Here is a 26,807-nt window from a genome sequence, read left to right as displayed (position 1 = left end):
CCCGTGCCGGCGAGGCAAGCAACCCCCTGGGGATGGGAGAGGTCCAGGTCTGGTCCCGCCACCCGGTGCTCCGAGGGCTGGGATTTCCCAGCCGCGCCGCCGCCGGGGCTTCCCGAGCACAGGGCTCTTCCTCCCCCCGGGCAGCTGCAGCAGGGAAACGCCACCGCCAGATTTGCCGGGCTACGGGGGGACGTTTGCTCCCAGGGTTGCCAGCAACGATGCCCCGTGCAGCACCCCTCGCAGCGAGGACGGCCCCGGCCGTGGGACCGCGGCCGTGCCGGCTCCTCTCCGCTTCCTCTGCTTCACAGCAGGCAGAGCAGGGCCCGACCGCAGGGGGAAACTGAGGCACGGTGGGGAGAGCGAAGCGGCACTCAGCAGTGAATCACCAGCAGCGCCGGGAACGGACCCACGGCCACAAGGCGGTGCAATGAATGGCGCTGCCTTCGCCTTCACGCGGGGGCTCCCAGGGGTTTTGGGTGACGCAGGGTGCAACGGGGCTGCCCCACGCCGGCGCTAACCCCATTTCCACCTCTCCTCTCTCCGTGCCAGAGTTCTTCAAGTTCAAGGGCTTCGGGAGCCTGAGCAGCATCCCCCGAACCTTCACCCTGCGGCGCGTGTCCGTCGCCCCCAGCTCCCCCGAGAGCCTGGGCCCGGAGCTCCCCGCCGCCCACGGCTTCCTGGAGGAGCCCTTCGACGGCACGCAGGATGATCTCCACGCGATGCCCAAGAGCCCCGCGCCCTACGCCAGGTCGTCGGACATGTACAGCCACATGGGCACCATGCCCAGGCTGAACCCGGGCAAGGCGGGCAAGAGCCCGGGCAGGGCCAGGGGCTGCCGGGAGAAAGGCACCGCAGGCAGCAACCCCCCCGGCACCTCCGCGCTCCCCATCCCCGAGTCCCCCGAGACGCCCAGCGCCCCCAGCACGGACCCGCGCCTGGCGGTTGGGAAAGCGCAGCGGGAGGAGGAAGAGGCTCTGCCCTCGGACGCGTCGGGGGCAGCCACGGCCAGGTGCGACCAGGAGCTTTTGGGGACCATCTCCCACCCCGGGCCGGTGGCCCAGAGCTCCAGCCCGGCCCCGAGCCCCGCCGCAGCGCCTGGAGCGGAGACAGCCGGAGGCGACCTGCCGGAAAAGGGGCACGAGCATCCCCGCGAGGGCACCCCGCGCAGGTAAGGGGTGCTCAGCTCCTGGCCACGGTCCTGCCCGGTGGCACACGGCTCTCAGCCCCCCGCCGTGGCCCCGCTCGGGCGCCCGGGGCAGGAGCGGGGGGGATTGGCAGGGCTCGAGCTGCTGCCGGGGAGCGCGGGGTCCCCGTCCCCCCCTCGCCTGCGGGATGCACCTGGCAGACGCGCCGCGGCCCGGGTCGGAGGCTCCATGAGAACAAGGTTTCCTGTGGGATTTCTGCTCCCGCCCGTTTCCGGCCAGGGGGGAAACAGCTCGCAGCCTCGCTTGGTCTGGGCTTCCCGTTGTCCTGCCGGCAGCTCCCTTCCAGCTCCGGTTTCGCCGGGGGTCTGGTAGCGACACGTACCAGTGCGGAGAGCTCCAGTTTGCACCCTCCGCTCTCCCTCCATCTCATTCTCCTCTTTTTCCTTCCTCCCATCCTTCTTCCCCCCCCGAGCAGCACTGGAGCAAACCCCAGAAACCACCCGCCATTCCCACTTCTCTCCCCGGCCATAAAACCCCTCTCCAGCTCAGCCCAGGGAGGAGGCATCCCAGCGGGCGCAGGGGAGCCCTCCTTCCCCGGCCCGGCTCTGTGGCCAGCGTGTGGCCCCCGGGCTTTGCGAGAGGAGGAAACTGCCCCCCCAGAGCCGGGACCCGGCACCGCGTGGGGGCAAAGTGCGAGTGTGGAAAGAGGAGCAGAACCGAGGGCCGTGGGACTCTGCCCCTCACGTCTCTGAGACGGGCTGGCTCGTTCGGAGGGTTTCATCCTCAGGCTCAGTGGAAGGGTTTTAACGCCCTGCCCATCACCTGGGCGTCTGGGCATGAGGGGTCCAACCCGTCCCCAGCGCAGCAGCACGTGTGAGACCACACTGGGGGCCGACCTGCCTTTCCACCCCCAACGAGGGCCCTTTGCCCTGACCCGTCTCTCCCGTAAGCCGCTTTCCCCCCGCCGCGGCCCAGGCGCCCCGTTCCCACGGCTCCCCGCGCCGCAGCCGCTCGGGTGGCTTGCGCTGGGGAGGCTCCGCGCGGTGCCAGGAGCAGGGGGATGGAAAGGAATTTCTCCCGGCGGTGGGAGCCGGCATTCCTCGCCGGGCGCGAAGGGAGGGCCGGAGGAGGGCCGGGCCGGGAAGGAGGAGGGTCCGCTGCCGCCGCTGCCGCCTTGCGCGCCCCGAAGTCCGGCGCTCAGAGCTGGGCAGGAGCGCGCCCGCGAGAGTTTCTCCCCGTCTAGCGCGGAGGCGTCCGCGGCGCTCGGCAGGGCAGATGACAGAGGTGGGCAGGAGGTTTTGCCCCCTGGGCCACGGCAGGTAAGCCGCCCGGCCCGCGGCAACGGGGCCGCGTCGCCCCCGCGCACAGCGGAGGTGCCGGGGGGGCTGCGCCGGGGGGCAGCGGGGACGGGGCAGAGGGGCTGCGGGAAGGCGGGCAGGGGCTTTGCTTGGGGCATGCACAAACCCGGGGGACGGCTCGCAAAGCCGCGGGGGGGCTGCGATGCCGCCGGCGCCGCCGCTCGGCCCCCCGGCCCGCGGCGAGCATTCGCTCATGGAAAGAACAAGCGCATCGGCTGCGGCCGCCGAAACCGCAGGCAGCCGGGCCCCGGCGCCAGGGCCGAGCGGGCTGCGAGGAGGGGGGACGAGCGCAGAGGCCGGGCAGCTCCGCGGGAGCAGGGAGCCCCCGAAAGTCCGGGGCCAGGCGCCCCTTTGCGTTGCCCGGGGCTGCCCCGAGGAGGAGCACGGCCAAGCCCCTTGCTGGGGAAACCGAGGCACAAGAGCGTGCGGGGCAGGGCTCGGGGTCGGGGGCTTTCTGCCCCCCCGCCCTGCGCGGAGCCCTCCGCCGCGGTGCCCCGGAGCCGCCCGGAGCCAGGCTGGGGCGAGGGCGCAGCGACACGGAAAGCGTCGGCAGACGGAGACACTCGCGGGGCGGCCCGCTCGCAGGGCAGGGCAGGGCAGGACAGGGAGCGGACGTGACTCGACTTCCCTCCGGGCGAGGGCTGCGCACGGGATATCCCGCTTCCCGCGGGGTGCAGGCAGCGCGCCCGCGGCCCCGTGCCGCTGCGGGGGCCCTCGGCAGCATTTTCGCCCGGGGAGCCCCAGCGAGGCGGCTCCGGCCTCCCGGTGCGGGGGGAAACTGAGGCACCACGTGGCCCAGCTTGGCTCCCCTGGGCGCAGCGGCGCTGGCGTGCGAAGGGCAGCGGAGCCGGAGCCTGGAGCAAGAGCCGGGGCTCTGGACCACGCGAGCACCCCAGGACCATCCCCCCAAGCCGGCCTGGTGCTTAGCACGGACGGGAGCACTTGCAAGTCCCCGCGATGCCTCTCCGAGCCCAAAAGCCGCTGGCTGTAACCCCGAGCCCCGGTGCCATGCCGGCAGCGCAGGTCCCCAGCGGCTCTCTGTCCCCTCGGCCGTGTCCCCGGCAGAGCAGCACGGCTGCGCTCCAAAGGCAGCCCTGGAATTTCTCCCCGGCGCTCAGCTGCCCCCAAAAATGCCGTTTTCTCCAGGAATGCACCGAGCCAGGGGCCCGGGCGCCCCTGCCCTCGCGCCACAGCTGCTCCCCTCGGCCGGCGAGGGCCCCGTCCCCAGCAGGGCCTCTCCTCCGCGCCGCCACGCAGGGCGCTCAGCGCCGCTTCCCAGCTGCTCTCATGCTCCCGATTTCCTGCCCGGAGGCCCCCCGGCCTCCTGCCCCTTTTTTCTCACGGGTTTCCCGTGTGAAATGCAGGCAGGCTGGAGAGGCAGCGCCGGGGCCGGCCATGCCGCCGCGGGGAGCCCACGGGCTGCCTGCGCCCCCCGCGCTCCCTCGGGTCCCCCCCAAACCCCCCTGTGTCTCTTCCACCCTAAATGAGCAACTTCCAGCCCCGCTTTTCCCCTTCCGAGCGGGACCGTGAGGGAAACCCTCGCTGCAGCATGGGCTCGGGGAGGGAGAGCGGGATTTGCCGGGGGCCGGGCAGACGCCCTGGGCACCACGGCTCCTGCCGGCGCGGCGCGGGCAGCGGGCACCCGCTGCAGTGCCCCAGGGGATGCCCAGCGGGGTCACGTCTAGCAGCCGTCACCTTGGTGGTCCTGTTCCCCCTCGGGCCCGGGATCTCCGACGCCATCCGCAACCCTGAGGGAGCCTGCAGAGGAGCCGTTTGGATCCCCAGAGATCCCGCCACCCCAGCAGGGCTTGGTCCCCTGCGCTCCCGCCGGCCCCACCAAGCCAAGAGTTTCCCCATTCCAGCCCCGGAGCATCTCCCCAGGGCCGGCGGACAACGCGGGAGGAGCACCCTGCGCCGGGCTCCTGCGCACGGGGCGCGCAGGCTGGCTTTGCACGCGGGGCTCCCAGTGACTCCCAGTATAACGCGGGTGCCCGGTGCTGGTGCGGCCACGGCTGCACTGGTGGCTGTAAGCACTAGGTGGAGCGAGGCAGCTCCTGGCAGGGACGGGACGTCCCGGAGCGGTGACGCCGGTTGGATTCGGTTATTTCTTAGCCGCAGCTGCCTGCTCTTGCGCTGGCGTCCTGCCATCGAAGGGCCGTTGCGGTGGCCCCGTGCTGGGGTAGGGGACAGGGTTCTGGTTAAAGAAGTCTGGATTTTTGTGTTTCATTCTTAAAGTTGAGACCTCAGGGGAAAACATCAGCTTGTTTGCAAATCCCAGCTCCGAGTGTTACCACCTTTCTCCCCTTGAATTCTGTTTTTCCCTTTGGACTCATCCGTACTGAGACATACCTGGAGCCACGAGGGGTTAAAAAGCAGTAGCAGCATTGCTACGTCATCGGGAAAGAGCAGCAGTCTTCTGTGGCCCCCATAAAGTAACGGCAAAGAAGCTGCCAGATCAGTTGGACCTCAAAGCTGTTGGGTTAGTTGTCAGTAGGGCTAAGAGTGAACATGTCACTGAGGAGAACAGGGGTTTCTGTTGCATGTATGCTGGGGAGAGCGAATCTACTTGCAAACTCAACCAGGATGCCGCAGTTCTCCCCAGCTTCAGTGAAAGTTTGATTTCTGCAGGGTTGCGCGAGGCTGTAGAGAAACAGCCAGAAACCTGATGCTCCGCGCGACCCCGATCCGCACCCTCCCCGCGGCTCGTGGCGCCCGGCGGGACGTCCGGGGAAGCAGAAACATTTTCCTGGACAGTGTGTCCCAAAACACCCTGTGCCTGGAAGGGCCATGGGAACGCAGGGCTGCCGGGAACGGGGCCAGGTCCTCCCCGCCTCTGTGCGCCCCCCCGGGACCGGGACCCGTGTGCTCCCTGCCTGGCCGCTGGGTCTCCCGCCTCGGCTCACATGGTTCCAAGCCGATTTGAGGCGAGATCCTCAGAAAAGGCCTCATTCTTCCCTGATCGCATTAGGGAGGCTAAGCGCTGCCCTGAGAGCAGGCGTGCAGCAGCCAGGGAAGGTGCTGGGGCTCCGGGAGCCTCTCCCAAGAACATGGAGCAAAGCCCACCTTGCTCACCCCCCGCTGTGCCACCGCCTCCTTAACCCGGCCTGCACAAGTTACTGCCATTTACTTACTTGTTTTTATTTTTCCTCCTTTTCTAGCCCTCATGACGGCCTGGAGTCCGGCAGCGAATACGTGAAGGTAAGACACCGTGTGGGGCCACAGCCTCTCCCAGCCGGGGGGGCCCTTCTCCATGGGTGTCAGCGGTGGTGGCACACACCCCAGGGACAGCCAGGTCCTGGTGGCTCTCCATGGGTGTCAGCGGTGGTGGCACACACCCCAGGGACAGCCAGGTCCCGGTGGCTCTCCATGGGTGTCAGTGGTGGTGGCACATGCCCCGGGGACAGCCAGGTCCTAGGTCAGCTCTGCTCACTTGGTCCCACCATGCCACCACGTGCCTGAGCCCCGCGCGGCGCCCAGGTGTCAGCACAGAGCAGCTTCGCAGCCAGAGCAAAGCCCAGGCAAGATGCGGGGCCGGAGCCGGCACGCAATCCAGGCCTGCCTGTACCCCCAGAGCCAGGCTCTCTTTGGCCATGGAAAAAATTTCCTGCTAGAAACAGCAACACGGGGGGAGGCAGGGGAAACACAAGCCACGCGTGGTCCCGTCCAGCCCGACGTCGCTCCCGCAGGAGCTGCCCGTGTTTCGCGCTATGACTTGCTACGGCAGCAGACGCCGGGGCTGCCTCCCGCTGCCACCCCCATGTAGGAAAGGAAGGGTCTGGGCCACTTTCGTAGCCGTCCCATGAAAGTCGGCGTAAATCTCTCCAAATCTCTTGCTTATCCTCCAGCAAACTATTAACATTCCTGAGGACTCTTCATGTCTGGCCAGAAATTCATTAGCGAGGCGCCTGGCTCCGGAGGAGAGCAAGCCTCTCGCAGGAGGCTGCTGGCACGTTGGTGCGGGCAGGCGCGGCGTGGTGGTCACAGGGACACGGAGCATTTCGGGGATGGACTGTTTAAATCCTGCCAGCTCGGTGTGGCACTGCCATGTGATGGTCTTTTGGGGGTCTGTTCGAAAAGAGCTGGCGCCTCTTGTGTCCAGTTCCCTGGTGGGGACGTGTTTCCTTCACACAAAGCCACCGGCCAAACAGTTTGGCTGTTGACTGGACATGCCCTGCTTGGGTGGCCAAGTCGTCACAGAGCCCATCTCTGGGACGTGGGTCCCTTGAAGATGGCTGCAGCAGGACATCGAAGGGTGGAAACCCACAGTGCTGGCACCAAACAGCAGGCTCAGGAGAGCCTTGACTGGACCCTGAGCCCATCTGCTTCTGCTAAGGGTGGTCAACCCCAGCCCAGGTCCAGCCCCGTTACTGATGAACCTGGGAGCGCCCACGTTCTAGGTCTGTCAACCTGCAGCCACTGGCAACAGGTCAGATGTGGTGGCTTTTTGACGTGGTAGTGGGACCTCGTAGTACAGCGATCCCCCAGGCTGGGGTGTCCCTCCTCTCTGATGCAGCCTTCAGGGAGGTGGGAACGGCGGGCCATCACTGGGAGCTCACGTGGCTGGAAATGAGGCGCCTGGGTGAGAGGAGGCTCCGACCGTACTCTGCTGGCTGGTGGCCTGGTGTGGGGCACTCTGGGATGTGTGGGGAAGCCCCCGTTCACGTGGGCAGGTCCTGCGAGGGCAGGGGGGTTGAGCTGCACCTTTCGGTGTGGTTCCCCTTGTTCTATCAGTGTGTGCACCCAGAGACGGGCGCGTTTTACGGCTCATGAGTTAATGGACTAAAACAGCGCAGGTGTGGAGCAAAGGGACTTTAGGATCAAGCTGTCTTGGTGAGCCAGGAGAAGTCCCTGCTGTCCAGGCAGATGCCAGCTGAGCGGAGGCACTAGTGGACGTGCTCCTATAGCTCCTGGAAGAGGAGCTGAAAAGGCAACTCCGCTCAGTAGTGGCAGACAATATAACGAAAGGCAGCGGCCAGAAACTGCAGCCTGCGAGGTTCACAGCAGGCATTAGAAGAAACTTTCACACTAGGAGGGCAGGGCAGCACCCTACGGTCACCCAGCGGTTGGGGCATCCCATCCTTGGAGGTTTCCAAAATTTACCTCACCTAGCGTGGGATAGTCCTGCTTCGAGCAGGGTGGCAAGAGGGACCTCCAGCGCTCCCTTCCCACCGCCAGCACGGTGGCCCTGTGCTGGGCCACGACCCGCTCGACAGGACCCTCAACACAGGGCTCCCATCTCCAGCAAACAGATCAGAGGGTTCCTCCAAGGTGGGAGTCAAAACCCCGGCACTCTGGCACTGGCCTCCATTTCTCACCCGTCCCGGTGGTGTCCGGACACCTGTGGACACCGCGTGTGATTTATCCCCCCCTTCCCTTCAGCGCTGGGAGCAACTGACGGCTGCCGCGACAGCAGCTATTTTAGTCAAATAAATAAGTGATTATTTAGAGTGCGAGCAATCGAGATGATGGGGGCACTCGGGCTGATTGCAGGCGCTGTGCTTGGCCGGGAGCCCATGTCCTAGTGTGGCCAGGGGTGCTCAGCACCTGGCAGCCTCCGGCCTGGGGGCCCGCGGGATCGGGGTGGGAAGGTCTCTGCTGGCTGCGATGCACGGGGTGGCGTGGGAGCAAAGGGGGAGGTGGGCTGTCCCGGGGCCCGGCCCTGGAAGAGCTGCCGGGAATTGCTGTCTGCTAGGAGGGAAACGAGCCGAGTGCTTAATTCACAGCCCTGTTTGCTCTCCTTGTGGTCTCCTCCTGCCGCGGGTACCACCGGCTCCGTGCGGCACGCGGAGCAGCGCAGGGAGAGCAAAGTGGGCACAAGGACCTGGCAGCTAGGAGCCAGGGACACGGGGCAGCCGGTGCCCAAACCGAACCCCACCGCGCGCCCCCGCGTGCCCTCTCTGGCAGCGGCACTACGGCTGCGGTTCGGCGCGCCCGGCCCCAGTTGTTTAAGCCCCAGTTGGGTGCAGATTTGCCGCAGCTCCGGCCAGCCTAGCCTTGGCGCTCATGGACACAACGGCAGGGAGCTGTAAAACCACGTTACCTTCGGGAGGGCTGCGGCCGGTAAAGCCGACGCGCGTCGCAGTGAGAAACCTATGGAAGGTGGCCGGCTTCCCTTGCGCCCATGACATCTCGCGCTTCTGGCCAGCCCCAGACCGGCCCGAGAGGTGCGGGCAGCCGGCAAGGCTCCCGCTTGGGCCGTCAGTGGGAAGCCTCCGAGCTGCTGCGGGAGGGAAGCAACCAAACCCATTGCGGAGGAGAAGCCTCTGCAGGAATATGATTCACAGGCAGCTTCGTTCGGAGCGGCCGTTCCCAGCACGCTGCCATCTGCTCCGTCCCTCGGCCCCGCGCCAGGCGAGAGGAGAGCCGGGGCTCTCCGCTCCTGTCCCGACTGGGCTGGAGATGCTGGTGGGGATGCGCCAGCATCTGCCGTCGTGTTCACGCTCCCTTCCCAACTGCTTTCTCCTTGCCCGGGGATGCGAGGGGCTCATTTAAATGAATTGACGGGGAGACTTTCCGCTTCCGTGGGTTGCAGCAGGTGAAATACCTCCGAGCTTGCAGCATCTTCCAGGGCAGGGGCTCACCAGGGAAGAGGGAGGCATTGGTACCTTCGGGCCAGGGCTGTGCTTTGCAGATGGCTCTCGCTAGCAGTTACCGGAGTTTTTCTCCGCTGGGAGTGGGGATTAATCCTCCTGCCTTCTTTGGGAGCTATTGGGTTGAGTGCGACAGTCCAGGATCGTCCTGTGCTCCCCAAGGCCAGCGCAGCAGATGGGTTCGCTCTTGGGCGCGGAAGAGCTGGGAGCGCAGGGAGACGGGATGGGGCATGCAGAGAGGTGACCCTCGGGGACACTGCTAGATCTTTGCTCCGCCGAGTCCCATCCCGAAGGGCCGGCCGGGGAGGCTGACCTTGCAGGCAGTCCCATGGAGACCCCAGTCTCCCAGGAAAGAGGGCAAACCCGAGCTGGAGACAAGCAAAGGAAGGACACAGCAAAGAGACTGCCTTTGCCAGGGCCGAGGAGCGATATCGGTGCGCTGGAGCCAGCGTGGACAAAGCCATCGCAGGCAGGCGTCCCCAGTCCTGCTCCCACCGTGACGTGGGCAAAACCACCATTCCTAGAGCCAGGGCTCCCTGCCGAAACCAGACCAGAACAGAAAGGCCAACAGGGACGAGGGGTCTGATGGCAGCGACGCCAGCCTGCGCCTGCCCGGGCAGCGTTTGCAGAACTGCGCCCTCAGCAGGCAGAGGTGCTCAGAGGGGGTCTGCGGAGATCTGGGAGCGTGGAGACATGCGTCACCTAGAGCAGGTCTAAATCCAAACAGTGCTGGTGCAGGATAGACCGCACAACTGAGCGGAGACCATCCGGATGTGGGCAGGGACACGTGAAGCTCATTGCTGGGCGCTGGAGGATCCCCCGGCCCTAGCGCATCCCTGCCCTCACCTCCTTGCTGCCAGCGCCTGAGCTAGGTGTGGGCAGACGGGCGCTGGGCGGATGGAGCCGACCCCGCGGGGCTCTTCTTACGGTCGCTAAATCCAAGCCCAGGCCAAGTGGGGCTGCGATTTCGGGTTAGGGAGCCGGGCGAGCACGTCGACGTTTTCCCACCCCCCCACGCTCCGCCGCAGCCTGCTGGGCGCGAGCAATGCTTTGAGTCATCGGCACTGCCGTGTGCATCCCCTATCGTGAAACCGTGGCCTTAATTAAACCAAAGCGGAGCCTTAATTAAACGCAACTTAGACGTGGCCTACGTGGGAAGCAGACAGGTGGCCCCCTGCCGCGCATCCGGGGTCTCCCTCCCCCAAAATGCTGCCGGGGGGTGAGCAGGACGGGGACATCCCCGGGGAGAGCAAGGAAGGGGAGAGGGACGAGGAGGGCGAAAGGGGCCGGGGCAACGAAGGAGGCCAAGGCAGGCAAGAGGGGACAAGGCAGGGCGTCCCCTACCCTGCGCGTGCCGAGGGGGGAGAGCGGGCAGATGCGGGATGGGGCGATGAGGCGTGCTGGAGCACCTCGGGGGCGTGCAGGGGAGCCGGGGGTGCCGGCTCCCTTCAGGGGTGTGGGGAGATGTGGGGTGCCAGGACCCCCCAGGGTTGGGGGGGCCGGGGTGCCGGTTCCCCCCGGGGTGCGTGCGGGGCCGGGGGTGCCGGTTCCCCCCGGGGGTGCCGGGGGTGCCGGTGTCCCCGGTGCCCCCGGGCGGCGGCGGCGGCGGCGCGGGGCGCCGGGCCCGGCGGGGCGGGGAGGGGGCCGGGCCGGGGCGGTGCTGCGGCCGCCGGCGCCGCCCGCCGCTCCCGACAAGGGATGAGGTAATCGGGGAAGCGGCTGAAATTGAAGCCCGGCGGCGGCGGCGGCGGCGGCGGCGGCTGGGCAGCCCGGGCCGGGGCAGCCCGGGCCGGCGAGGCCGCGCCATGACGGAGCGCTGCAGCCTCTGGAGCGCCCTGTCGGCGGCCGCCTGCTGCTTCTACCGCGGCTCCTTCATGCAGGTGCAGGTGAGCGGGGCGCGGGGCCGGGGGGGCCCGGGGGGGCGGCCCCGCCGCCGCCGCCGCCGCCGCCGCTCGCTGCGGGCATCCCCGCCGCCGCTGTCCCCGCAGGGATGCGGACGGAGCCGCGCGGCGGCGGCGGCGGCGGCGGCGGCTCGGCGAGGGGGCTCCGGGGCCGCCCGCGCCTCGCAGCGGCGCGCGGCCCCCGCGAGTCGCCCCCACGCGCCCCGGGGGGGGGGGGTGTCGCGCCGGGCCGCGGTGCCGTCCGACCCCCCCCCCCCCCCCCCCCCGGGCAGCGGCTGCGGCGGGGCAGCGCTGACCTTGGCCGGGCCGCGGCCGGACTGCGGAGCCGGCGGCGTGCGGGAGCCCGGTGCGAGCGGGGCAGCTCTGCCGGCGCCCGCGCCGCTCCGCGGGGCTGCGCCCTGCCGCTTTCCGAGCTCCCCTGAAAGCCCAGCAGAGGCTCGGAGCCTGCGGTGACCCCGCTGCTGTCCCCTGCTGTGAGCACTCCCTTGCTCAGGTGCTTTGCCCTCCGCTCAAACGTCGCCGCTGGCATTCAGGCGCTTGCCGATCACGCAGCTGGACGGGAGGAGACGGCCCGGGTGTATTTATAAATGCAAAGTGAGGGTGCATGGGATTAGCCAGGCAGCTGGGTCGGAGGGCAGAGATGAGCCCCCTCCAGAGCCAGCAAGGGCCACCGCCTGGGGCAGAGGCCACCGGAGCCCGCCTGGACCTGCGCGTCTCACCAGGGTGATGGGAAGCACAAGCGTCTCCGAAGGGAGCCCTTTCACCCACAGGAGAGCACGTGCAGGGAAGCGTTTAGCTTCCTCTGAAAGCCACAGTGCAGCTCCAGGGTGTTCTGGGAGCATCCGCCAGGCACAGAGGAGGGACTCGGACCAAAGGAAAACACGGGTCCTTGCCTCTTCAGTACGTGTGCTGCACTGCACAGGTTTGACTTTGGTTCGAAAAAGCCAGCATCTAGTCCTGTGACGCTGTGGCACCTGTCCTGTGACACTTCCAGCACTGGTACTGTCTAGGCACAAGTCTAGGTGTCCTATTTTTGGACTCCTGCATTTGCACAGGTTGAGGAAGAGCAAAACACCAGGAACTGGTTGCTTCGTTCCCACGCGCACCAAGTTAGAGCGAAGGCTGAGCAGAGCTGTTGAGGATTGCAAGAGCCAAGCAGGCTCCGGTCTGAAGCAAGAGCTATCAGCATGCTGCAAGTTAAGTGGGTGAGAAGAGCCCAGAGCAGACAGCCAAGCGAGCTGGCACTCTCGTTCAGTACTCCTGCTCAGTGCTGTAGGTGCGGAGCTTTAGAGATTATGCCGGGTAGGACGGAGCCCAGAAGCAGCATTTCAAGTCTTGTCATGATTGTTGCTGATCTCAGGGTAAAGCCGGGCACTTTGATCACTAGCGGGGGGGAGGAGAAAAGCAGAAGAGCTGCTTCTGGTTGTCCAAAGGCCACCGAGCAGCAGAGGGGGAACGTGCCCTAAGACAGCAGCGCCGGGGCTCAGCGGCATGGGGGTTAGAAGGGTGTTTTGAGCGAGCTGCTGCCAGAACAACGGAGAGACAGGTGGGCGCCTGATTCTCGCGCAGGGATGCTAGAGGGGATGACAGGCGCCCCATCCCGGCCACAGAAAGAGTCCAAAGCGAAGCCCTACATGCTCACCTGGCTCCGCCACATCTTTTGCCATCTATTTGTGTCCAAGCGTGCACAGCAAACACACACTGAAGTCCCCATGAATGACTGGAGCGCTTCCAGCTGACAGCCGCATCCCTGCTCGCCGCCAATGGCAGTGCACCCAGCCTGGGAAGCACTGACATCATTTCTGGCCAATAGCAGCTCTGAAAAGGGATGCAGCAGCCGCGGCCGCCGTCTTGGAGTGAGATAACTAATATATAGATGGATGGAAATGTGTGTACACACACGCCCCATCGCTGCACCAGAGACCTGCTCCCCCAGGGCAGCCTCAGCACCGCACGCTCCACTGGCCAGCCGCACTCCCTAGGGGCGCTCGTCCCACCTTACAGCACCCAGATGCTTCCGGCCACCAGCACCCAGCTGCACCCCTCCCCTGCCAGCCTGGCAAAACTGCCCCAGAGCTGCCGCAAAGGATCAAGGTGGGGGGAGAGGAGACCCATGGGGTAGCCAGGACCAGCCCTGGGAAGGGGTTTGAGTGCCAGGACAAAGCCCTTGAACCAGGGTCCGCCTTCACCAGGGAGCAGTGGAGATGTGGCAGGCGCAGGAGGTGCATTCGGTGACCCACAGCAGGGACAGATGGGTTGGTGCCACCTTAGAGGCCATTGAGATGCCCCGAGTCATTGTGAAACAGGACAGAAGAACAAGCTATTTCTTTCTCCTGTAGGCACCGAGAGAAGTAGGACTGACTAGTTCACGTGGCCCAAGAGCGAGCCCGTACCAACTAGAGGTTTCACGGCGGCTGCTTCGCGGTGGGGTTTCCTTGTCATGGTCTCTAGGGATGGACTAGCGGTCCTTGGGCACACGGAGAGGTCGGACAGTGCCTAGCGGGTGGCTTGGTGAGCACGGCGCTCCTGCACCGGGCAGCACGTGGACCGGTCGCTGGGTTTGCCGTGACGCCAGTGGTCTCTCAGCGAGGAGGTTTTGCTGTAAGACGCGTCAGAACGAAGTAGCCTGTCACCAAGGGCAGAGCGAGGGGGAAAAGCGGGACCCTCGGCCCGATTCTGGCGCTTTCCCCACGCGCCTGCTCCAAATGGCTTCTTCCTCTTCTTCCTCTTGATTCTGCTTTCTAGGCCCTGTATCTGCTGTCAGCAACAAGTTGGGGGGGAAAAACTACAGAAGGGGCCAGGATTTCCCTAGCGAGGGTCCCCGCAAGGGCAGGCGCGAGAGCAGGAGGGAAAGCAGAGGCATTTTGCGCCTTTAGGTTAGCGAGGAGACGCGAGCAGCGGCCGGGCTCGGGGCAGGGAGCAGAGGGGGGGTGAGGTGCACCTTGCTCTCCCAGCCGACTTCAGCTGGGGCCGTGACTCCAAGATTTGGGAGAGGAGAGCAAGAAAGCAGACTGCAAATCCCTGCTCTTTCATAACAGCACTTTTATAAGGCCGGTGCTGGCCTTCGAAGCTGTCCTTGTACCAGCCAGAGCCACAGCTGCCGTTTTAGCCAGACCGCCGCTGCTAGCATGCCCCGGCCCCCAACTCGCGCCCTCTGATGAGCAGAGGGATTTGCCTCCTCGCGCGGGCTGCCCCCGTCGCACGGCAGCGCGGGAGGATTCCCCGGCCCCGGCACTGCAAAAGAGCCCGTCGGGGCGCCGAGCACGACGGAGGAGCTCTCCTTTCTCAGCCAAGCCATCTTGGCTGCTGGTTGGGATTCCTCAAGCGGCGCTTGGCATGGTCTCTGGCAGCTTGTGAGCTGGTTTGTCTAGTGCGGCTGGTTCGGAGAACTGCTCTAATCTCCAGTTCTTCCCACTCAGCTGGAAGAGGCCTTGGGGCTCTGCGCAGGCTGAGCGAGGGCCCAGTACCACGCACTCGATCTAGGTGCTGAAGGCAGCTGAGTCTTTTCGCCCGCATCCACCCCGCTATCATGCAGGACCCCACATCGGGCCGTGCGTCTTTTGATGTCCTCTTGGCGCAGCCACGAGTGCCAAGTGGTGCCCTTTTCAGCTCGGCACTCGAACATCCGGTTACACGCTCCCGCCAGCGCTCGGCTGGCCCGGACCGCCTTGCCTCGCTGCTGCCCGCGTGTCGGCTCCCGGCCAGCTGGCACGTCGGCCCCCTCCGCGGCTCGCTACCGAGCCGAGCGGAATAAAGTCGATTGCTGCCGAAGGGCTCGGAGGCTGGAATAACGGAGCATCCATCCATAGCGCACGGGTTATTCATACCGGTGGCTTTGGGCGAGCTCAACTCCTGCACGGAGCGGGGAGCAGCCAGGCAACTTGGGCAGCAACCGGTGTGCGTTGGCAGAGCGCTAGAAACGCGCCACGAGCGGCAGCCCCCGGACCGGCATCGCACCCAGCGTCTCTCAGGGCTCCAAGCAGTGGCTTTTCGGTGGCCTTGTGAGTCAGCTGGGGCTCTCGTCCCCCAGCCGCAGGGCTGAAGGGCCGGTGCCTTCCATATGGCTGGAGAAGGTGGCTCACGGCGCCGTCTGCTCACGGCTGTCCTCCCTGCCCGGCGGTGAGATGTGGCGTCTCCTGCGCCTCTCCCCAGCCTCCTGCTAGCTTAGCACCTGGCTGCTGGCACCAACGCCAGCCGGCTGCTGCCCAAATCCTGGCTTGGAGACGCCGGGCACCGCTCAGCTGGTTTTGTTTGTTATCCTGCATATTTGCATGGGGAGGATTTGGGGAAAACCCAGCTGTACAACGTGGTGGAGCGGGCGCTAATCCCCTCTCCAGGGGCGGCAAGGGGGAACAGCAGCTCAAAACTGCCCCGGGCTCAGCTCGGGCGGCTTTTGCCAGCTCGTTACCCGGAGCAGACCGAGGGCACGAGCACAGGCTCTCCCGGAGGCAAGAGGGAACTAAAGCGACAGTAGCCGTCCCCCGTGCTCAGAAACACGGCGGCACCTTCAGGGTCAGGGACCCTTCCCAGCTCAGAGCCGGGGCCAGGCCTGAGCCAGCATCTGCCCCCGGAGATGCTCTGGGGTGGAGCGGAGGCTCCCTCCGCCGCCGGAGCTCACGCCGCAGGGGAGCGGGTACCTGCTGGGGGGGCCGAGCGGGGGATTGCCACAGCAACAGCATCTGCTCAGCCCCGGCCCCCCGGGAGGCAGCTGGACCTCGGCTGCAGCCACCGGCACCACTTGTTTTTAGTGGGGTTCAGTGCGCGGTGGCAAGTGCACGGGTGCCTGCAGGCCCCGGGGCTCTCGTTCAGCGGGAGACACCCTGGTCTCTCCCGTTTCAGGCCCCCTCGGGTGCAGGCGGGGGGACGCTCTCGCGGGGAGAGCGGCGGAGGTCCCCGCTGCAGGGGAGCGCGTCCAAGCCGGCGGCTGGTCGCTACCTCTGCCTGGGCAGCCTGGCGGCAGGTAGCCAAAGTCAGAGGAGCAAGTCTGAATCCGGTCCTTAGCGCTTCCGAGGGCTGCTACCACCATCCCGCACCCCGAGACTCTTTGGGTGGGAAGAGAGAGTGGCAGAGCGGATCCAGGCTGGCAAGGGCAAGCCCGGGAGAGCTCGGCTGCATCCGCGGCCGCTCGCAGCCTGCTTCCCCATCCCCAGGGAGGCATCGCTGTAGCAGCTTTCCCCAGCCGAGCCAGACAACGGGGAGCACTGCGTCCCTGGGGTCCTCTCTAGCTGGGGGAGAGCCAGACGTCCGAGACCTCCAGGGTCAGCAGCTGCCCCGTGGAGGTGGATAGTGGGGAGAGAAACCTGCTGAGGGACTTTGTTGAACTCCTGGGAAGAGGAACAGCCTCTGCACGGCAAGCAGCTGAGTACAGGGTAGGGGACAAGTCTGAGGGTGGAGACCCTTGTGCCTTCCCTGGCCTTGCTCTGCTCCCCACTGCTAGAGGAGTGGGGGAAGGCAGCGTGGGGTGGAGAGGAGGAGGAGGAGCAGCCAGCTCCGAGGCAGGTCCCCAGGCCCTGTTTGCACAGGGGTCTGCAGCCCCTGATGCTCCAGGGGACCAGCCGCCGCACAAGGCTGGCCACAAGCACCAGCCTGTGCCTTTGGCAGCACCGGAGCAGTGTCATCAGGCATCGGTTTCAAGCCCGCGCCCATCCTCAGAGAGGTCGGCTTGATCCTGCCTTAATGGGGAGCCGAGGAGTTGGGCCAGCACGTGGTCCCTCCTCGTGCTGGCACCACCACCAGAGGTGGGGCCTGGCCACAGCCTGCCCAGACCCACAGGATCCTGGCCACGCACCCTATGAAGTGGTTGGTGGACACGTGCCTTGGAGGGCTTATGGGCCACCAGCACAACGGGGCACCCCGGGAGCCCCACTGAGCTGCCCTGGCCCGTGGTAGCACCGTGGTCCTCCTCCCAGGCCAGCAAGCACGCGCCAGGACACGAGTGGATCCCAGGCGTCCTGGCTCCACCGCGCAACGTGGCGCTGCCAAGGCATTAGCGTTCGCAAGCCTTGGCAGGGCCCGTTTCAAGGCTGGCCCTCCCAGAGCGGTGGCCTAACAGCGAGCTCAGGGCTGGTGCCTGGCTTGGAGCAGCCCCGGGTGACCCACATGCCCGGGAGGAAGCACGAGCCCCATACGTTGCGCTGGGCGATGGCACTGCATGGGGAGCATGCAGCCCACCTGCCCGCGCGCAGGGACCCCAGGCTGATGCTCGTGGCCCCGGACAAGCATCTGGGGACTTGCCATCCTCGGCTGCCTTCTGGGAATCTTCTCCCCTCTCCTTGGTGGAGAGAGGGCAGCAGCCTGGCCCCAGCCGATGGGGACATGACGCCATCCCTTCTCCCTCTGGGGAAGGGAGGGGGCAGATCGCATCCTTTAGGCTCAGGTGCACCAGCGCCGGTAAAAGCTCATTTTGATGCAGAAGGTTCCCTTTACATTTGTCATTACTATTCATGCCACCATCAGGCTAAACACAGCCGAGTTAACCCTTTGGAGGAGGGACCGTGGCAGATGTTTCCAGGAGGAAGAAGATTTCCTCCTGGAAGAGCGTTCCCCGCAGTGGCTCTGCCCTAGGGATGTGCATGTACGACAAGCAGCTGGGCAGGCTTGCTAGCTGCTACCACCAGTGCTCAGGTTCGGGACAGGCAGCATAGGGAAGGGGTCTGGACGTGATCGTGAGCATGTGGTTTCACCTGCAAAACGGGGACCACACTCAGCTCCAAGCTGGGGCTGAGGGAAAAGCTTGTGAGGGACGCAGTGGTCAGGCACGATGGGGACACACTGACAGATCCCCTAGAGCCACAGGGGGAAGCTCCAAGTGCTCCTGGTAGCGGGACCCAACCTTCCACAGTCACATCACCACCCACCCTCCTCCTTCGCCGTGAGCGAGCAGGCGCGTGGGCAGAGATCCCTGCACGGCTCCGAGTCACCCGTCCCCCGGGGGACACATCTGCACCCGTCTCCAGGCAGGTGGCATCACCAGTCCCTGTGCAAGAGAGGATGCCCGCGGTCCCAACGCGGGAACCTGCCTCCTCGCTGCTCCCTGCTCACCCCGGCTCGTTGCCAGCCCCATCCCGGCGGACGGAAATAGCCCGTGACGGCAGCCCGCCGCAGCCTCGGTGGCAGAGCTGCCAGCGGTCGCGCCGCGGGGGAGTGCCAGGTGGGGGGGACTCAGGGGACATGTGCTGGCACCGAGGAGGGAGGGAGGGAGGGAGGGAGGAAGGGGAGCGCTGGCGCATCGCTCCTTCCCGAGCGCCCTCCAGGGAAGCGGCTGCCTGGCTTCGCTCGCCGACGGCTCTGCTGTCCCAGCCAGGCTGGTCTCAGCCCTGATGCTGCCTCTCGCCGCCTTCCTGCAGGGGAAGGGTCTCACAGGGATGGTGATGTCCCTCAGGGAGGGCAAGGACCCCACCTGACACTCTCTCCTCCTCTGCAGTTCTCCAAGGAGAAATACATCCTCGACTCATCACCGGAGAAGCTGCACAAGGAGCTGGAAGAGGAGCTGAAGCTGAGCAGCACCGACCTGCGCAGCCACGCTTGGTACCATGGCCGCATCCCCCGAGAGGTGAGGGCAGGAGGACGGGTTGCTTCGGGCTCCCCTGGCTTGGGCTGCTCTCCAGGAGAGCGCCCCGAGGCCGTGCTGAGCCACCACCCCTCCCAGGCACCTTCCTGCTAGGGGCCTGGGGGACACAACACCAGCCCGACCTCCCAGAGAGGATGCGGGAGATGGGCCATGAGGTGAGCAGCAGTTTGGTACACTTGCTCATGTGCCACCAGAAGAGCAGACCACACAGATGCCAAGCCCAAAGGCCTCTGGCCCCTCATAGAGAGACAAGCCAATGCTCCAAGTTGCAACAGCGTATTCCTTGGTGGAATATCCACCTTACCTCCCGCCCAGTCCCTACACCACAGCCCCACACAACCCCAGGGTCCCAAGAGCAGAGTCACGCCTGAGCTGCTGTGCCTTGCCCCTGCCAGGTGTCGGAGAGCCTGGTGCAGAGGAACGGGGACTTCCTCATCCGTGACTCGCTCACCAGCCTGGGCGACTACGTGCTGACGTGCCGCTGGCGCAACGAGCCCCTCCACTTCAAGATCAACAAGGTGACGGTGAAGTCCAGCGATGGCCATACCCGTATCCAGTACCTCTTTGAGCAGGAGAGCTTCGACAATGTGCCTGCCCTCGTCCGCTTCTACGTGGGCAACCGCAGGGCCATCTCAGAGCAGAGCGGGGCCATCGTCTACTGCCCCATCAACCGCACCTTCCCGCTGCGCTACCTGGAAGCCAGCTACGGACTCGCCAACGGGAAACATGGGGGGTCCCACAGCCCCACCACCCAGAAAGGGGGGCACATAAAGCGCAGGAGCATCACCATGACGGACGGCCTGACGGCAGACAAGATCACCAGGGCTGAGGGGTGCCCAACCAGGTGAGGACACGGTCTCACCCCAGCTCAGCTGGGCTGAGGATCAGCCCCTGGGGAAGAGGCAGAGCCACCAGCTGGTGCCATGCAGCGACTTAGGGCTTGGGCATGGAGGTTGTGTCGCAGCTCAGGCACAGAGGACCAGGAGAGGCAAGGAGGAGGAACTAGTGCCCAGCTGGACCCGGGGGGGTTCTCCCAGGCCAGCCACACTGAGCTACCACAGCAGACACCCAGCAAGCAGATGTGACTTTAGCATCCCAGGCCATAAGCCAGAGAGTTTTTACAGTCACCCAGTCCAGAACTAGCAGCGTGTCGGGGCTTGTCGAAGCGAGGCAGTAGCGCTTTCCCAGGCAGATGCGAGGGGAGCCAGCCCCAGCCACCCAGGCACTTCGCTGGGCTGTTTTTGAAGGGTCCTTTTAGTTTTAAGGCCCTCAGTTCAGCCTGGAGCATTTGCCAAGAGTTACTAAGCAGAGCTGAAAGCCTACAGGCAGGAGGAACCTGGCTGAGCTGCACCGACAGGGGTCTGCGTAGCCCACCGGAGCCTCCCGCGGGGCGGTCACCAGCCCACCGCCCTCCAGGAGGTTCAGGCAGTCCAAGCGTGCTGCACCCAAGGGCCGTGTTTTTTCAGCTCGGCTGTCACTAGTACAAAGTTTTCTTTAGAGCAGCCCTCTCCAAGTGCCTCTCAGATCTGCTCGTGTTAACCCTGAGGCAGTTTGGGCTTCTCCTGAGCTGGAGGAAGACACTACCTGTGCATGGCTTCCTTTCAGCAGCCCAGATCCCCCCAAAAGGAAGGGGAAGGCAGAGAACCACAAGTACATAGCTGCAGAGAGGCCAAGGAGGGTCTCCCACATCCATCCTGCATCCCCATCCCAGGGCCAGCTATGGGAGCAGGCCCTCAGCCTCTCCTTGAATCAAGCTGCTTTTTTCACCCCTGCCCCAACCTTCTCAGTCCAAGCGCAGGGTAAAAAACAACAGCAGGAGACAATCAACCAGTACAGGAGGGAAAAGAAGAACACTTAGGTTTCCAGAGAAGTGCATGTATTTCCAGCAGGAGAGCCCAGTTCCGTCAGTCTTTCCTCATCACTCATTTTTCCCCAAACCTCTTATTGCCACGGCTGCTCCCCTGGCATCCTCCCACCGCGGGGGTGCAGCGCTCAAGACCCAACACATCACGGCAGCCCAGGCCTCACCCACGCCGGGGAGGGCAGCGTAATTACCCGCCGTGCCGCCTTGCAACACTGCTCTTGCTCAGCCCACCGTGGCAGCAGCCTCTTTTGCAACAGCCCCGGCATTGACTCACGGTGCCTGTGCCAGGCCACGGCCGCAGCCCTCCCCGCAGGGCTGCTGCGGGCCCGCGGCGCCCCGTTCGCGCCACGGCTGCCCGAGCTCACGCTCTGCCCCGTGCCACGCTGCAGCTCAACGCCACGAGCTGCCTCTTGGGAGCCGACCAGGTCACGAGCATTTTCCACCTCTCCCAAAATTTGGGTCACGGCAGCAGCGCTAGCCTAGTGCCTCACACAGATCCCAGGTGGAAACACAGAGCAGCACATCCCCTGTCAGACACCACCTCAGAAAGAGGACTGTCCACAGCTGCTTCTCTCCCCAACCCATGTCCCCACAGCACCCCAGAAAGCAGGGAGCCCCTACCCACCGCCAGCTCTCCCACAGCAGTACCTTTGCCTGAGGGCACCTCTTCCCTCCTGCTGCCCTCCAGCCTTCAACCTCCTCCCCCTAGGGCTGGGTCATCTCCAGTTTATACAGACACAGACCCCTTCCTCTCCCAGCTGCCCAGAGGGCCCCGTTCATTGCTCCAGCTGAACTCGTTACTGGTTCCCAGTGCAAACAGCCCCCCAGCCCAGGCCGCCAGCACCGCCAAGGCGTCAGGACCATTTGGAGTCAAGCACCAGTTCCCGTCTTGTTGCAGGAGCACTTTGACTCAGAGAACCCGTGTCAGGTCCCACAGCTGCGGTAGTGGGAGGAGGGAGACCCGTGATGCCCCCAGGGGGGTGGAGAGGCAGCGAGCCCCCGCGCCAGCCCCTCGGCGCGCGTCCGGTCCCTGCTTGCAGTGACTAACCCATCCTGTCTCCCCCCGATCCCCAGCGTGTCCCTGCCGCACCACCGAGACATCATTCGCAACTGCGCCGTCAGCGTGGACCAGATCCAAGACCTCCACTCCCCGATGTCCCCCATCTCCGAGAACCCAGCGTCGCCCGCCTACAGCACGGGTAGGAAGCGCCGCTGCGTCCTCCCGGGGGGACGGCGGGGACGGAGGTCGGGCAGGGCTGGGCGTTGGTGTGACGCCAGGGGCCTGGGGAGCGGATGGAGCTGCCTGGCAAAGACAAGCCCCTGGGCATGGAGCGCTGGGCTAAACACCTGCTCCGTAGCGCTCCCCGGCCTGCCTCGCTCCGAAATGCCATCCAGCTCTTTGCACAGACCGGCTGAAAGTCCTGCCGCAAGGACCGTTCGGACAGCAGGGCTTTCCCTGCGCGCCCCATCCCCGGGCTGCTGCATCCTTGGGTCCTGACCTGCTCCCCCATGCGCGTGCCTAGCTCCAAGCTCTGCTAACAGGGTCTCTCCCGCTCCTTCCAGTTACACGGCTAAAGCCGCATACCTGCCAAGCAGCCGGGATCGCCCCAGCCTCTCCGGTCATAAGAAGATCCAGCGAGCCCCAGCTGTGCCCAGGGACCAACAGCAAACCTCTGCCAGACCCTGCCCACAGCACCCACTCCACTCCCTGCCACGGGTACGCCCGCGCCTCCCCCTCACCCTCCGTGAACAGCTACAGCGACCCGGACACGGGGCACTACTGCCAGCTCCACCCCACCTCGCCCATCAGCAGAGAATGGCCAGCTCACGACACCAAGCAGCTCCCAGCAAAGAGCTACGTGGAGAGGCTAAAGGTGGAGGAAGGACAGAGAGGGACTGTGGAGAACGGCTCTGGCGAAGCAGAGGCAGGGCAGCGGCTGAAGGGAGAGCTGGACTTCATGGGCTTTGTGCCGCCCACCATGGAGAAGAGCTCGTCCTTCAACCCCGCAGCCTTCCAGTCCCTGCTCATCCCGCTGGAGAACAAGCCCCTGGAGATGGCTGTGCTCAAGAAGGTCAAAGAGCTGCTGGCAGAGGTGGACGCGAAGACGCTCGCCAAACACATCACCAAAGTGGACTGCCAGGTACGGCCAGGGCCAGGCAGGAGGGACGGGCACCGCTGCCCGCCGTTTGCTCCATCCCTGCCAGGGGCTCAGACACCTGGAGCCGGCGGCAGGGTTGGCGTGGGACCGGAGCATCCCCTGAGCCTCGAGCATCCCCCAGCATCGAGCTTCCCCCAGCATCGAGCATCCCAGCGCGGCTCTGCCAGCCCTGCGGCAGGCGGAGGCCAGGCTGGGGGTGAAGCGGGGGCCGGGAGGGGGGCAGACTGCCCGAGGCCCCTCCGGCCTCTCCTTAATTAGCAGAGGCCTAATCTGCTCTCCTCGTTCTTGCCAGGTCGCTAGGATACTGGGTGTTACCACGGAGATGCAGCGGCTCATGGGGGTGAGCTCCGGCATGGAGCTGCTCACCCTGCCCCACGGCCACCAGCTCCGGCTCGACCTGCTGGAACGGTACGGCACAAGGGACGCCGGCCCCGGGGCCCCCGCACGGCACGGCACGGCCCTGCCAGGGCTCGCGGGGGTCCCACTGCGCGTCCCGGGGTGCAGGACCCCCCCGCCGCGCGGGGCACCGGCGCCGGGACGCAGCTCGGAGTCGGACCCAGCCCCTCCACGCGCCGGCGCTGACTCTCGGTCTCTCCCCGCGGCAGGTTCCACACCATGTCCATCATGATCGCCGTGGACATCCTGGGCTGCACGGGCAGCACGGAGGAGAGGGCAGCCCTGCTGCACAAGACCATCCAGCTGGCCGCCGAGCTGAAGAGCACCATGGGGAACATGTTCAGTTTTGCTGCTGTGATGAACGCCCTGGAAATGACGCAGGTACCGGCACGCTTTCATCCCCCATGACCTGGGCTCAGCCCCCTTCTCCCAAAATACATCCCTGTCCCGGTGTCCCGCAGGCTCCAACACCTTCCCGCCGGGGTGGGGGAAGGGAGAAAATGTCAAGGGAAAGGCGTGGGGCCACATCCGCTGGGCTGTAAGCAGAGAAGGGAAAGCGCTGTCCCCTCCTCGGAGCACGTCCCTGTCCCGCCGGGACCCAATTGTTTTTTGGCGGTTGGGTTTTTTGTTCTGGGCTGGGCTCTGTTCCTGGGAGGAAATGAATCTGCCCTCCGGTACAATACAAATCAGTCTCAAGGCTGCGGCGGCGGCAGCATCTCCGGGCCACACTGCTCCCTTTGGAAGATGAAAGGAGATTAAAATCCAATTTTAAAAGGAGCCCAGCTGGGAAGTCTTGCTTCCTGCCCGCACAGAGGAGGTGGAAGGGCTGCCCTGGCCCGCTCCCTCCCAGCGGCTCATCCTCAAGGCCGCTGCGGTGCAGGGAAGCTGCCGTCCTGGGCTGTTGAGGGGCAGAAATACTGAGCCCAACCTCCGTGCCAGGGACGTGCGAGTCTCTGGCCACGAGGCTTCCAGTGCCGGTGGGAAGAGGCTGGTTTGGGCCCTGCTGCGTACGCCGTTGGGGAGACCCCTGGCAGCCGAGGGCCGTGCCGCCCGCTGAGCGCTCTCCGTCCGTGCCGCTTTCAGATCGCCCGGCTGGAGCAGACCTGGATGGTGCTGCGGCAGCGGCACACGGAGGGGGCCATCCTCTACGAGAAGAAGCTCAAGCCGTTCCTGAAAAGCCTGAACGAAGGGAAAGGTAACGGGAGCAACTCCCTGCCTCTCGCCCGCCTGCTCCTCCCCGGTGCTGCCGCCGGTGGGGCACGGCCTCGGTGGAGGGGGACACATTCAGATGTTCTGACCTTCTCCCGGCCAGAGCCAGGTGCTTCCCTCTGGGCCGCAAACCAGCCTGGCACGCTGGGCCCCCCATCCCCACCGGAGCAGGGGCCGACTGCCTGCGTCCGCAGCAAGCCTGGTCCCAACCGCGGCAAGCGCCACCCGGGCTGGGACGGGAGCGTTGCAGCAGGCCAGGCTGGGAGGATCCGGTGTCGCATGAGGTGACGGCCCCGGGCACAGAGCGATCGCCAGATCGCCGGGCCTCTCTCGGGAGCGCGATGGCAGGGCCGGAGGCAGATGGGGAGGGAAGCACGGGGGGCACGGACCAGCCCTCCCACCTCGCTGGGACATGGGCCAGCGAGGGGACTGCGACCGGCGCTCAGCGCGTCTCTCTCCGCAGAAGGGCCGCCGCTGACCAACACCACCTTTCCTCACGTCCTGCCCCTCATCACTCTCCTGGAGCGGGACGACGCTCTCTCGAACAGCCCCGAGCCCTGGGAGAACACGGACAACGGCGTGGAGGTGGTCATGGCCCACCTGGAGGCGGCGCGGATGGTGGCTCACCACGGGGGCCTCTACCACACCAACGCCGAGGTGAAGCTGCAGGGTAAGCGAGCATGGGGATGGGTCGGCAGCTGCGGCCGGGCATCACCTGGGAGCCCCTTCTTCACCGCATCCCTCGGGCAGGCGAGGAAGATGAGGGAGCATGGGGTTCACGCTGCCCTGGGTGCTTCTGCCCCACGCCACGCACTGGCCCACAGACCAACTGGTGGGGATGGAGTGGGTGCTGCGCAGCTCTGCTCCGGCTGTGTGGTTTATCAGGGTAATTTGGGAACGGATGCAAGGGCAGCAGCCCCCTACTAGCCCCAGGACAAGGACACAGTCAGGTCTGTGCTGTCCCTCTCCCTCCCGGCTAGCTGCGGTCTGACAGGCAGGTCCTGCAGGGGTGTTCGATCTGTGTTTCAGGCCGTGACGCCTCAGTGTCTTTTTCTGAGTGAGGCCAAACTGAATCGCAGAGCAGTTGGGGTGGGCAGGGACCTCTGGAGATCACTTGGTCCAACCCCTGCTCCAGCAAAGTCACCTAGAGCAGGTTGCCCAGGGCCACGTCCAGTTGGGTTTTGAATATCTCCAAAGATGGAGACTCCACAGCCTCTCTGGGCAACTGGTTCCAGCGTTCAACCACCCCATGGGGTTGAGCCTCATTCAAATCCCTGACAAACCCGTCTTACTTCACGCGCCCGGTCCCAAGCGCTTCACTCCCTGCCCACCCACTTGGGCGCGGGTCCCCGGCCCGTCCCCGCCGCGCGTGGGCCTGACTCGTGCCCTCCGCAGGTTTCCAGGGCAAAGCCGAGCTCCTGGAGATCTTCAGCACCGAGTTCCAGCTGCGGCTGCTGTGGGGCAGCCGTGGGGCCGAGAGCAGCCAGGCCGAGCGCTACGAGAAGTTCGACAAGGTCCTCACGGCGTTGTCCCACAAACTGGAGCCTGCCGTGCGCTTCAGCGAGCTGTAGCCCCCCACCACCACCCCGGGGACAGGGGAGAGACTGGGGCGCCGTGGGGAGCACCGCAGGCCATGGCTCCATCCCTGCCACAGCTGTGGGGAAGGGCCCGGGGACCGCACGCCCCGCGAGGCGCGAGGAGGACGAGGGGTGTCCGCGGAGGGCGGTGGGACACGGAGCAGCGGGTGGGGGGTGAAGCGGAGGGTGACTCCGGAAAGGCGTTTCACACCGGCGGCCCCCTCCGCTCCGCAGCCCGCCGGGCCGGCGGGGACGGGCCGCCTCGGGAGCGCTGCAGCTCCTGGACAGGATCCACGTGGTGCCCCTCACCGCACGCAGCCCCCTGCCCTTTGGTTTCGGTTCTTTTGAATCTCCGTCTTGGTCAAGGCCTCCGAATCCTGCTTGTAAATACGTTTCCACGACCGCTTCGCGATGTACAGACTTGTGCGGGACGTTCCTTGTTGTAAATAATTAGGCTCATTCGTTTTGTCATGTAAATACGTGTACATACCTCATGGGTTTGGTTCTTACATACAATAAACTTTTATGCTCTTCCTCAAGAGGATTTCCTCTCCTGGTGGGGGGGGGTTAATTTAAAGGGGGGGCCGGAGCCGCCTCAGCCCAGAGGTGTCGCCCCGGGGGGCTGGGGGCTGGGAGGAGTGGGCAGACCCCCAGGGTGCCCCCATGGCCCCCCCCGGGCCCCCCCAGACCCCCGCAGAGCCCAGGCCCCACTGCTGGGGGGGCAAGCAAGATGGGCCCCTCCCGGCCAAGCCCAAGGGCGTGGCCACGCCCCTTGTCTCTTGGCCACGCCCCATTCACTCCGCCCTCTCCCTAATTGGCCGCCTCAGCCCCGCCTCCCCGAGCGCTGCCCTCTGCCTTTATGCGCCGGGCGTTTGCCGACTCGGCCTCCCTGGCCACGCCCCCTGCTGCCTGACCACGCCCCTTTCGCGCCGAACCCGCTCCTCGGCACCTCCCTAGCCCCGCCCCGGTCACGCCCCGCGCGGGGCACGCCGGGAGCTGTAGTGCGGGCGGTGCCGGAGCGGGGCGGCCGCCATGGCC

General features: G+C 65.7%; 1 protein-coding gene across 3 annotated transcripts; it reads left to right on the top strand.

Annotated features, from left to right (window-relative positions):
• The first annotated feature begins 2,354 nt into the window (after nucleotides 1–2,354).
• SH2D3C (SH2 domain containing 3C) lies at nucleotides 2,355–26,308 on the top strand. Of its 3 annotated transcripts, XM_067309017.1 has the most exons (11): nucleotides 2,355–2,464; nucleotides 5,662–5,701; nucleotides 18,418–18,546; nucleotides 18,960–19,408; nucleotides 21,503–21,627; nucleotides 21,992–22,569; nucleotides 22,880–22,995; nucleotides 23,193–23,364; nucleotides 24,067–24,178; nucleotides 24,656–24,862; nucleotides 25,588–26,308. In XM_067309017.1, the coding sequence occupies exons 1-11, from the start codon at nucleotides 2,421–2,423 to the stop codon at nucleotides 25,761–25,763; spliced, it is 2,148 nt and encodes a 715-aa protein (XP_067165118.1). In that variant the 5' UTR covers nucleotides 2,355–2,420; the 3' UTR covers nucleotides 25,764–26,308. The 3 variants fall into 3 exon arrangements, with proteins under 3 accessions (XP_067165118.1, XP_067165120.1, XP_067165119.1); XM_067309019.1 differs by lacking the exons at nucleotides 2,355–2,464; nucleotides 5,662–5,701 and adding an exon at nucleotides 10,893–10,973; XM_067309018.1 differs by lacking the exons at nucleotides 2,355–2,464; nucleotides 5,662–5,701 and adding an exon at nucleotides 10,893–10,979.
• The last annotated feature ends 499 nt before the right edge of the window (nucleotides 26,309–26,807 follow it).

This window comes from Apteryx mantelli, chromosome 21 (assembly GCF_036417845.1).
Source record: "Apteryx mantelli isolate bAptMan1 chromosome 21, bAptMan1.hap1, whole genome shotgun sequence".
Lineage (NCBI taxonomy): Eukaryota > Metazoa > Chordata > Aves > Apterygiformes > Apterygidae > Apteryx > Apteryx mantelli.
The sequence above is the reverse complement of the archived record's forward strand: the minus strand, read 5'-3'. Positions and strand labels throughout refer to the sequence as shown.

What these genes read in the sequence shown, in the direction of transcription:
- SH2D3C (XM_067309017.1), top strand. Translation starts at nt 2,421, where the DNA reads ATGACAGAGGTGGGCAGGAGGTTTTGCCCCCTGGGCCACGGCAG. An exon ending in CCGGCAGCGAATACGTGAAG is followed by an intron (nt 5,702 to 18,417) that starts GTAAGACACCGT and finishes CCTCCTCTGCAG; the next exon opens with TTCTCCAAGGAGAAATACAT. An exon ending in AAGCCTGAACGAAGGGAAAG is followed by an intron (nt 24,179 to 24,655) that starts GTAACGGGAGCA and finishes CTCTCTCCGCAG; the next exon opens with AAGGGCCGCCGCTGACCAAC.